The 12,923-nt window shown below is 32.8% G+C and overlaps 1 protein-coding gene across 1 annotated transcript in view; it reads right to left on the bottom strand.

Moving 5' to 3' along the window:
- The window catches only part of LOC113500612 (tachykinin-like peptides receptor 86C), a 57,369-nt gene extending 44,701 nt beyond the window's left edge, over positions 1-12,668 (bottom strand). Inside the window, exons 1-2 of the mRNA XM_026881465.1 lie at positions 12,438-12,668; positions 9,691-9,802 (exon numbers count right to left, since the gene is read on the bottom strand). Of these exons, the coding sequence (XP_026737266.1) occupies positions 9,691-9,802; positions 12,438-12,612 (287 nt within the window). The 5' untranslated portion in view covers positions 12,613-12,668. The remainder of the gene's footprint in view (positions 1-9,690; positions 9,803-12,437) is intronic.
- Between the last annotated feature and the right edge of the window lie 255 nt (positions 12,669-12,923).

Here is a 12,923-nt window from a genome sequence, read left to right on the forward strand (position 1 = left end):
TTCTGTTTTTCAGTCAGCATGGTTCATTATATAATGTCGAGTACAGATTAATTTTCAGTTATATTTTAAAACAATGCTTGACTCTTTCTTATACAAGAAGAGGCCTGTGTCCAGCAGGCAGAGGGACTTATATGGGCCGTTATTTTTTATGTATTCTGAATACCGTGCTGCATGAATATGAATGCAACACTCCACTTCTTCAAATTACAATCAGCTATTTTAATAAATTTCTTACTGCAAAATCGTCTCTAAAAGTCATTATTTCATTTTATAAGCCAACTAAAAGCCCATTTAACACAATACAGCTTCAACGCCAACACAAAGACGATCCTAATAATGCACAGAACTTTTAAATTTGCACTCTAAATTCAACTTACTAAAGCCCATTTTTGCAAGACATGCAAATCGAAGATTTTCCGCAGAAATTTCGCAAGTACAACCGAATGTCTCACAAATTGTTTCTATAACAATAATCGTGTACAAACTGTACTTAGAAATGTAGGTTAGAATGTTCTGGAACGTTGTACGTAAGTACTTGTCTGTTAGTTCCTATGCGGTATTTGGAAGTTGCGGCTTTACGCTATATCTGGTAACTAGCGGTTCCCGCGACTTCGTCCCCGTGGGTAGAAGATATAAGTTATGATTTATACCTGCCCTGTTTTTTTTCGCATTTTCCATTGTATCTTCGCTCCTATTAGTCGCAGCGTGATGGTTTATAGCCTAAAGCCTTCCTCGATGAATGGTCTATTCAACACAAAAAGATTTTTTTCAATTTGGACCAGTAGTTACTGAGATAAGCGCGTTCAAACAAATAAACAAACAAACTCTTCAGCTTTATATATTAGTATAGATTCAATAAACGAGGACAAACATTGTTCTACATAGTTATATTAACTGTTAGTTTTAATAGTAAAGTTTTAAATTAAATTTTGTTCTTGTTTGCGATTATCGAACACTTTTTTTACGTTACTTAATAATTCTGGTGCAGTATTTTGTGACGAAATATGTTTTATTTTTATTTATTGATAAATTAAGTATTATTCTACTCGTTACTTTGTGGAATGCTGATAAAGCTCTTATGAGAAAGGAGCTTTAGTTATTAAGGGTAAAATGGAACAAGTAAAGGATTGTTCTGGTCGGGTAGGTTTTACGAGAATAGTATTGAGTGTGATAAATAAATATCATGTTTATTAAAAAAATATTCATCACGGCTATGCAAGAAAAAAAATTAAAATACGACTCTAAGAAGGTTCATTAAGATTAAAATTATATCGTGATCGATCAAGACGCGCCATTCCAAAAGGGTGTTTAATAAAATCATTTAAAAAAACAATAAATTTCCTTTCACCTTCAGCTAATATAATTTATTTAAAGGCCTGAAAATTGCTTAAAGAAATTCGAGGAATTAGCTTCTACTAAATCAATTCTTTGAAAATGTGCTTTGTTTACGTAATTTTATTGCCTTTCTTTTGTTTTCTTTTTATTTATTGTAACAAGGTGTAATGTAAAAGGTGTTACTAATTTACCGATCAAATTTATTTTAATTGTTGGTTTATTGAGAATTTCACAGATCTCGGAGTAGGCTTTAATATTATTAAATGATGTAATGGTTTACTCGCGCGTATTTCTCGTATTTATCTGTTCGACTCTCGATCCCACCGCGTCTGCTCATGATTAAGGACACCGGTTTTGTCCGAAACTAGTCGGGCTACCCCGATAAATACGCGTTAGTAAACCGTTACATTATTTAATATGGAATCATTCTCACGATAGTTACTTTCAAAATGTAGACTATAATAATATGGACCTCAAAGATGTATTTATCAAGCATGGTAACTACACATATAGTTATTGATATCATTAATTATATCTATTCATATACCTATTTGGACATAAAAAGACGGCGTCCTGGCAAAGGCGCTTTGGAAGCGGTAAAGGGTGGGCAAATCTGAGTGTTGGTCATTGTAATTAAGTTACTAAAGAAGTGCTACTTTAATCACCACGTTATTCTGGTGATGTTTTATAAGTCATACTAATCATAATTGAATTATTAATTAGTTTGTTGATGTTGTTACTGTTGTTCGTTGTTTTGCAAAGTTAACCGCTCATATAGTGTTAATCCCTTTGTAGTTATTCCGATCACGGCGCTCTGCGGTGTATATTCCAACGAATATAAACGTCCAGTTATTTATAGAGCGGGGCCTATTGCAGAGTTTAAACTTTATCTAGGTAGAGTTACTTTGACGAAGTTAAAGGGATGAGCCAATAGAATTTTACTTTGAAGTTCAAAAAAAAAAACACGAAAAGTGTCATAACTTTTCAATAGTATAAGAAACACACTTCGTAGATTTAACTGCCTCTAAGTCATTTATCAATACATGTGTTATTCATAGGTCCTATAGTATTTATTTACCAGTAAACAAGAGTACGCGTTAAAGGCTTAATCCCGTGCAAACCTCGCCTTATATCTAAGGAAGCAGGAGTGATTGAAAGCCAGCTTAGTGACTGTGGCGTATTCGACTCAGGACATCATTAGCTAAGCCACAACTCTTTAAAGTATAATTATTTTTAGCTAGAACTTTTTTTGTTACACAAGTATTTTTGGTGATATACCGGTAGTAATTTAAGTTTCAATTAATGTATTATTTTATTAATTCATTCATTTAGGCTTAATTCATAATTTACCCATGTATGGGACAGGTCAAAATTCACTACTTTTTAGATAAATATGGTATCTCATTGCCGTGAAAAGGCCTCCCCCTAATCCCCCCACGGTTCTCTATCATGGGCCACTTAGAACCAGCCCACGCGGTTATTATTAGATCTTTCCGCCAACACTTCACCCGACTAGCTGTACTCCCATCAATTTTATCTTTTCCTAAATCGTTTGTACCTACCCAGATGAAAAATGATATATAATGAAGTATGACTCGATTTAATATTAATATTACATCAATTAATGAGATTTTTTGTGATAGTTGATTACATTTTTATAATAACTATCGTGAGACTGATTCATTATTAAATGATGTAACGGTTTACTCACGCGTATTTATCGGGGTAGCCCGACTAGTTTCGGACCCAACCGGAGTCCTTAATCATGAGCAGACGCGGCGGGATCGCGAGTCGAACTCAGTCAGTCAGTTCGACTCGCGATCCCGCCGCGTCTGCTCATGATTAAGGACTCCGGTTGGGTCCGAAACTAGTCGGGCTACCCCGATAAATACGCGTGAGTAAACCGTTACATCATTTAATAGTTAATTACGTTACAATAAAAATAAAAAGGGGGCTTTACAAAAGCCTTCTTAGTATTCCTTGACCTACTTGGCGGAAGTAATATTTCTGATGAAAGGCTACAGCATAATGAAAGTGAAAAGAGGCATCTTCAACAAAATAAAACAGAATAAGACCTCTTTTATTTATGACTTTATCTTCATAAAACGCAGCAACAAATTCAAGGACCAAACATAAAGTTGTTTTAGGGTTCAATAGCGGGATGGAAACAACTGATAAAAAACTTTCAATTTGCAAAAAAACAGCTGCCTGAATAAAACAAATAGTGCTTTCCTAAGAACCCTGTATATAACATATATATATAAAATATGATATGAAAAACATAAAAGAATACTTTTTAATGTTCCCGATCCAAAATTTGAATGAAATATTTACAAATGTTTTTTATATAAGCACATTTTTAGACAAAAAAATAATAATAATTTTTCTTTATCTTTTAAACAAAGTCTGAGAAAACCAAATTTAGCTACGGGACTCTTCAGCCTTATTCAAACTTGACCTTTTTAGCTTTTTAATTTTAACCGTTGAATATCTTGTATACCGCAGAATTTGAAGATCCTGTTAAATACTAAATCTAGGACAACGTCATAAAAAAGTACTATTGTCTGATTTATTCGTATTTCCACTTTTCCCTGCTTCTTTTTCTTTTGAATATTTCATACTAGATTTTCATGAACCTCAATTTTTTTTTTGGAATCAATAATATAAGTATAACGTGCGTCTTTGGAGATGAAAGGACATGCAAATATTCAAACACATTTCAACGAGTCTGCATAATTCAATGCTTCGAGAATTGTATTCTATATTTATAACTTTAAAATATATTGAAAGCAATACATTTAAAACATGTCAATTAGATTCTGGTCATGTTTAGCATTCAATCAGAGGAGGCTTCAAGCTGTCAATTTTCATATTGTGTTTGTGTGTTGAATTTTCATATTTTCATATGTTAGCGACCCGTCTCGCTCCAAAGGGTATTAGGATAAAACTGTATTATGTTAAATCTATATCTATGCTAATATATGAAGCTGAAGAGTTCGTTTGCTTTTTTTTTGTTTGAACGCGCTAATCTCAGGAACTACTGTTTCAAATTGAAAAGAATATTTTTGTGTTGAATAGACCATTCATTGAGAAAGGCTTTTTTTAGACCATTTACCATCACGGTGCAACTAATACTAGCGAAGACACAATGGAAAATGTGTCAAAAACAGGGAAAAATATTCATCTTCGAGGGCTTCCGTTAAAAAATTCCCAACTTATATCTTCTAACCACGCGGACGAAGTCGCGGGCAACAGCTAGTCTTTAAATATAATAAAAATGAAATAATATATCTACGAATAGAATTGATGTTATCACTTTTTTTTCAAGCAAAGTTTACGATTGAAGAGATGAGATTTTCTAACTGGTTACCCTGAGAGGAAATGTCAACGAAGAAAATCAACCTCGTATCCCACAGCTGAGCTCCATTGTTTCTACCATCATTTATTTATGTCATATCTAGGCAAAAGCCGGCTTTAGTTGACGCCGTTTTTTTCTATCTTTGATCTAAGTCAGTAAATTAAAATCAGGTTGAATGTAAGAAAAATCCATTGTATTTAATTACAAGTAAATTCTTAGACAGTAAACTCAAGAGATTAAAACTGTTATTACCCCAAAATTTAATAAACACCTACCCTTACTTTTAATTATCATTTTTTTCCTTGGCACGTTTCAATGTATTAAGCAAGATTTTAATGTCGGGGATTTGTATTTTTTAATTTATTTTATCTTTCATATCACTAAAGTTCTCGTGCTTTTCTAATCTGGCTGATCATTGACTGATATATTGACTGTATATTAAATATATTAAGTTCTAGACACTAAATCTAATTCTTATAAGCTCTTATGGAACAAATTAATCACATCCTAAAAAGGTATTAAATAAAATCGAGCATTAAACGCCATCTGGCGGACACTTGGGCCATAAATCTCTAAATAGGTTTTATGTTCACTAATTAATGTAGGATTAAGTAGTCTGCCCTACTTAGACCCAGGCTTACATACAAATTGGGTATTTAAAAAAGTTTTGCTTTCATATGGGGAATTAAACTTAGGTATGTAAAGTAGAAAAACATTTTTTTTTCTTTTTATTTTGGTGAGAAAATGCTTTTGTGAAAATGATTACTATGATTGATAACTGCGTATCGAAACTCATCTAACAAACAATTAATTTTCCGATTAACACAACCTTCGCTTCTACTTGAATCGCCCATTAATTACACGAATAGAACTTTAGACTTCAACTAAATTACACTTGAATTTCTAAATTAACGATACAATACATTATATTAGATTTTCAACGATTTTTCACTTGGATTTTCAAATCAATGATACTATAAATTTTACTGTATGCAACTGATTAAATAATAATTATATAGACTAAAAACTTCTCACGATTTGCTTCAAAATCGAATTTTGTATCAAAAGTATTCAAATTACAGGATTATTTGATCATTCACAGCCGTCGGTAATAAAATTTAATGTTTTATTACGATATAATTCGTTTGTAACTTGTGCAATGAATTTTGAGTACCCTTGATAATTCGATTTTGTGGTTATGTCTTATTCGGTTTTGACAGCCATCTTATTGCCTGTACTATAGACTTTAAGATGTTTGTTGGCGTTGTTAAAGCGAGATGGAGATATGCGTAGTTTAGGGCGCCATCTTGGTCCTACAATGCCAAAAGCCGTGCTTCCAAACTCATAGTAGAAGTACATAGCTTGACGGCTCAGTGAATCAAAAACTTTTAGGATTTTCATTAAAATGAATGTGGTGTGTTAATTTACTTTTGAATAAAAATATGGTTATATAGTATCTTAATGTAACGTAGTTGTGTAAATATAGATAGATGATACAAAAAGGTGTCTATATTATTTGATTATATTTAGTGGTCCAGCCTATTTGGTGAATAAGCACGGACAGTCTTCAAACTTAACTAAATAAGATTCAGTTCTTGCAAATAAAGTTGAGAGTTTCAGTACGATTTACTTTAATTTATATAACTAATGCCAATAATGCTATGTACTTTCGTTCACCTGAAGTTATGTGCTGTACCCGACTAGGTCCATAATTGTGACTAAATTATATTTATACCAACAACCTGTATAAATTATGGTACGCAATAAAGATTTGAGAATTGAAAATTAATGTATGGAGTGTAAATAGAGACTAATTCGTAATTTTTAGTCGGAAACACAAATGGAATTAATGTCAGATCAACTGACCAAATGATAATTTGCATAGTATCATTATTATGCGAATGGTAATTTGGGCCGTTAAAGGGGCTAAATTTATGTACCTACTTTTATTGCTACGTTTTTTTTTTCTTGTTTATTCGTCGTTCTGGTTGGATGTCAGTTTGCGACGCAACTTTGAGGTAATTTTTGAAAAGCTAGCGGGCTAAAATTTTCTGGGTAGCTTCAAACTTGATGACAATGCATTAACAACTATAAAAACGGCTACATCGATTTTGATAAAATTTGAATGGTGTGACATTTAAAAACGTGGATTTTTAGATGTTTTAATTATTAAAATACGTACTATACACCATGTTTGATAGACACATTCCGGTTATTATAGTTTCCGAACAGATTATTTAATGCTTTAAGTTAATTATAGTTAACTTTATGTGTCATTTGCAAACTTGCAGTTGTAAGTTACAAACCTTTTAAAAAATAATAGAATAGTCTTAGGTTCAAGTAAGATTAGATAACTTTGCCTCTACGAATACTTTTTAAGTTTTAAACTTAGTTTAAAAAAAATATAATTAAAGTTTGTCAAAGAAACTGATTATGACGTTGTTATTCTCAAAAAAAAAAAAAAATTCTTGGTTATAGCGGCTAGAAATGTCATGCGTTCGTAGCTATATGAAGTGACCTGTAAACCAAAGGTCCTATAGAATATTTCAGTACTGAAATCTGGCCAATCCGATGATGATATAGTGAGTTTTTTATCTCAATTGACGTCATTAAGCAGAAAACTTTTATTGGCTAGTAACATTACTATTGCACTGTTTATACTAAGCCTCCACTTTTATACGCTAACTTTGATGCTTTAAAAAATATTATGTAGTGTTTAATTAGTACCTAAATCGAATCAAAAATAATATAAGCAATCCTTCGTTACTTTGATTGACTAAATTATTTCAAAAGTACCTACGTATTAAATTTGGAAATCTATGTGATGGATTAATACGATTATTTTTAGCCCAAAACTTCATTTATCCATTCTCCAAGTATCAATAATTATCAGGCAATCATAGTCTCTTACAGACACATTAACAGCCGTTAGACACAATATTACTTCGTCTCGGTAACCAGATAATTATCCATCCATCCAATGTGACGTGTTGCGTGACTTTGTCATGTCAAGACCAAATTTGACAAGAATGAATTTCGTTAATATTTAAGCCTACGTGCTACCACATAATATTCAGAGCGTATATTAATGATTTAGTAAACCTAGAAGTACTTCAAGGGTAAATGTCAGGCTCTCAGTTGTTATTATTACAATAATTAATCAAAAATAATAGCTGAGCTATGAGGATAAGCTTACGTTGCTGACGTTATTAAGATGGTGTAATTGAATGTCATATAACACCGTTGAATGTATAAAGAAGTATTTTTTTGTTATTCAAGAAAATATGTTGAGATGTGAGAAAATATCTCTACATATTTTGTCTTGATTGTCGTTTTTAATACGTGATTGTGATACAAAATCTATACTTCAATAATTACTTTTAAATTCAAAAATCGTCTACTGCACTAAGAAATTTAATCCTTACGTCGCGGAGGGTTTCAAAAACGTAACATTGAAGTCACATGCACAATGACATCTAGACTCAGAACAAGCATTCGTGGCTCACACAAATACTTGTGACACGTCCCGGATAGTGGGCTAAGCGTTGCCTTACCATTCGGCTGTTCGTGCAGAAATATTTTAGTTCTTCTTTTGTTTCCCATATTCAGTTTTGTAAGTTTTAAAATGGGTAGTTTTTCTTTTCGACAACTCAAATCAACAACATTAGGTTACAAATATTCTAAAACATTAGGTTGAAAACTTAGACCTAATTTCTCTCTCTTCATAGAACAAAAAGCAACGAAGTGTTAACTTAGTGAGATTATGTCGAGTGTAAATTATGTAAGCGTTGAGCTTAACTTATCAAATTAACGGACAAATGAACGCTAGACCGGATTACAGCCGAGACTTTATTGGCATAATAAAGTTGTTCACTGCTGATAATTGATAGTTGAGGACTTTTTAATTTATTTATTTAAGTTAAGATTGTTTTCTTGGATTTGCTTGGATTGAACGTTGTTTTCTTCATAAAGGAATAGGTTTATACAAATATATATTTGAATATAATATGTGATATAGGAGATATATTGGAAGGCCAAGGGAGGCCATTTGCCATTTGTATTAGTAACGGTAAATAATCTTAAGTCTTTACGTAACTTACATATTTCTTTGGTAGGTATATATTTGCATAGAGAAATAAACGTTTGGTTCATTTCAGTCGTATATTTGATTTGATTATCTAAGTTTATGTTGATTTTGATTTGTAATTTATTATTAAACGAAGTTTTAGACAAGAGGACACTCTAAGGTTGAATGTTTTTTTTTTAAGTACCTACTAACCTATCTAAATGGAAACACTCCATTTAGATAGGTTAGTAGGTACTTTTTTTGGACCAAATGGTGTCAAAAATTTAGGATTACCTTTAAATTTAAAAGTTTGAGTAACTTATATAAAAAAAGACATACCCATTATTCCTTACATAGCCATGAGGCTTACTACTCAACGAGTAGCATAATATGTTGTTTTTCATGCGCGGTTAATACCATGGAATAAAAAAAAAACACTTTGGTCATTGTAAATACTGTTTCCTCGGTAAAAAATGTTTCGCTTTAAGGAACTGCAAATTTATTACCAGGATTATTTAATTGTAAGCCGACAAGTCTGGCCCGAAAGCCACTCATTAGGGGCGGGAGGTTTATGTTAATCTAAAACAGAGCAGTACTGCGAGCTCTTAAATAAGGACATTAAGTACAATCGTACGACAGAGATGCCCATATCCGCAATGTAGTGCCATTTCCTTTACACAACAGCATCTTCTACTTAGGAGTTGAAGTTTAGAAATAAAGAACGCGACGTAAGTTTATAAAGGTTTATCAACTTTTAATAATTTAAGTGAATAGCCATTGTTTTTAATTTATTAAATGAAATACCTACAATGACTGATAAAATTCTCACTGTTGTTAAATTGATTGTGTCAATGCCGTATAAACATAAACGTTACGTAATTAAACCCGGGGGCGTTGGTACAAATTGGTACAAAAATGGAGTTTTACTAACCTGTGTAACATGTAGATAAAGTTGAAGAGACAGTTAAGGGATGCCATCATCAGATCAGCAAATGACAAGTTGACGAGAAAGTAGTTCGTGACTGTACGCATCCGACGATGTGCTGTAACAAATAAAAAGCATTAAGGATAGCTTTATTAATGAGTAGAAAATAAATTACAACGCTCACCGGTTTTAGGTATCATGAAAAATAATTTTAAATAAAATTTCCTCGCAAAAAATGCTGAAGGAAAACAACCTGGTATGGTTGTTTTCCTTCACTAGTTTTAGCGAGGTACATCTAGTTTTTTTCAAGGGACTGGTCAGGATCGGACTGGACTGCCAACACAGTCCAGTCTGATGCTTATTGCTTCAAATTTTGACACCAGCTTATACATCGATCAAAAAAAAGCAAGTAGATTGGAAGAATCATTTAGTAAAAGAATTTTCTCCCAACCTACCTCAATCTTTATCAACTTAGTCTCGACCATACCCTAACACACGAACAATAACGTACTCTATACGCTCAGAGTTAAGCCACATTGACTCGTTTAAACTTTTATTGCACCTAAACTTAGTCCACAATACATTGAACGTCGTGGAGTACACTTATGTGAGCTGAACGTGGTCACAATTTGTCACCCAATTAGTTAAACGACCGCATTTGAGCAGAGTGCGTCGTATCTGGAAGCCTTTTTGTGCTAACGATGTGGCGCCATCTAGTTTAGAGACGGCTGAAAAAAGTATTGGTGTGACCTTGAGTTGTTTAAACTGATTTTTGTATGAGTTTGTAGGGAGAGAGGCCAAGTTGTAATTGTAACAGGTCTTTGACAAGGTCCGTCTGCCTATCCGTCTTTTAGCCACCAGGCTGTCTCAAGAACCGTTTAATGTAAACAGTTGCATGTTTCATGATGTGTTTCTTCCATTAAAACAAAACATACTAAAACTAAAGATTGGTGACCAAACAAATTTATTTGTCACGTAACCAATCTATTTTTCTGAAGCTTATCTTTACAGAACTCTCAGTGACTTTTTTTTTAGTCATTTTTCTTCAAACTCGAAGAATAAAAAGACCACACGATTGATTTTCTGAAAACCTTTTCTACAAATCACAAATATTATGCCTGTCGCGAGATACCTTTAACTTCATATTACGTTTTATATAATGCATTATTATTCCGCAGTATAATGACTAGTCTCAAAGCAAATAGTCTTTGTTTGCGAATCCTCTCATTATTTTATAAAAATCTCTCTCGCTCCACATTCGCATACTTGTGTTACACGGTCGGAATCTCTTTCCCGAAAATAACATAATGATTTTTATTGCTTGCTTTTCTAAGCTTTATAAAAATAATTTTCCACAAGCGAATATATGAAAACCGCTTGCTATGCTTGTTATTTTTGCTTGCTTTTTAGGGTTTTATGCCCAAAATATAAAACGGATCGCTATTAACAAGGCGTCGATATCTGTACGTCTGTCACCATGTCCATCTCTCGACCTGCGATAGCATGACATTTAAATTTCCACAGACGATAACAATTGTCGCTACAACAACAAACCGTGTCTCCTCAACCTATTTGTACAGAACCCTCAGTGCTTAGAGTCTAATTCACGCTTGACCAGTTTTGTTTAGATATGCAATATTAATTATTCTGTCCGGAATTTCTCGGGAATACGGAAAATGTTTCAATACCCTAGAAAATATGTATTTATACAAATCGAATGCTAACATGTAGTGTGTGTAGTAATTGTTCAAGTTTCTCTAGAAATAACGTCGTACGTGTTAAAACTGTGTAAGGAACCTTTTTATTTTTATTCCTGGCACATAATATTCCAAATGGCGGGAAAAAAAAACTAGATTTTGAATTCGGAATATTAAACTCTAACCGGGACGTGATTTTTCTCTGTATGGAAGAAAAGTAGTGAAACGTTTTATGTAGTGTTAGGCGGAGTTCCTAAAATGATCTCAATGCTTTACTATTTAAGATAGTTTTTAAGATGTAATTATTGAATTTCATTTTGAAAAGTATGTTTGTTGCTCTTCCACACAAAAACCACTGAACGTGTTAAAACCAAACTTGGTACTCAGGTACCAAATAGGATAGTTTTTATGTTCCCGTGGTATCTCTTTCGACTTTTAGCAGGCCCGTGAGCAACGGTTAGTAGTGATTTTTTATTGAATTAAATTAAACGGTTTTCCATTTATATGGCTGGCTAACTAATGAATTTAAATACCACGAGAAAAGTAGCAAATCGTTATTTGAATCGTTTAAATTACCTACTTTTACTTTTAATAACAAGGCTATTTACAGAAGTTTTTGTGAAAGTAACTGCTTATTACAACACTGGATGACATAAATAAAATAAAGTACTAAATTATAAGGTATTAATTGTAGGTAACAAATTGGTTTGAATTCGCTTATTAACAAACAAATAAATGTTAATAGCACCGTAGATGTATCTACGGTGGTGTTAAGCGCCCAAATTATGGTGTTATTTAGAAATTACATATGTTATGGTTTATGTTGAAATCAAATGCTTATTAAGTAGAAAAGTATATTCGTTTGAGGGACTAAATAACCATTAAATAAAATATCTACCGTTTACGTTAACTGTAGCCGCTTTAAGTTTATCAATCATTTTAAATATTTTTTTCACAACTTGCTGATTAGCGCGCCGATGCAAATGACCTTCATTAATGTACCACAAAACTCTCTAATTCTAAAAACTATAATTACTTATAACTCCATTCACTTACCCGTAACAATCCATATAACAATAACATTTCCTCCTATAGCTACCACCAGCATGGCGGTGAACAGGCACACCCAGGAGTTGTGTGCCCAGGTCGGCATACTGCTCGCACTTGGTGAAGCAGTAGCCTTGGGCACAAGGATTGTGGCCGCCGATAATAAACTGCGGTTGAAGTCCATCTTCCATGTGTAAACCACCTGGGTAACAAAAGAACTATAAATTAATAGATGTAAAAAACCTACGTTTTTAGGTGTCACTCTGTGCACCTTTATCAAAATCGGTTCTGTCGTTTTTTATAGTTGTAAATTGCAATTTTACAGCTACCCTGAAAATTTCAGCCTGCTACCTTAACGGGAAGTAAGTCAAAAATGGTTGCGAAATTAAAATCGGAACGACACACAAACATGAAAAGTGAGTGTATAAAACGGGGGAGTAAATTTAAGTAGAAATTTAAAAAAAATCTATAATAATAAATAAATAATAAGACATA

This window comes from Trichoplusia ni, chromosome 14 (assembly GCF_003590095.1).
Source record: "Trichoplusia ni isolate ovarian cell line Hi5 chromosome 14, tn1, whole genome shotgun sequence".
Classification (NCBI taxonomy): domain Eukaryota; kingdom Metazoa; phylum Arthropoda; class Insecta; order Lepidoptera; family Noctuidae; genus Trichoplusia; species Trichoplusia ni.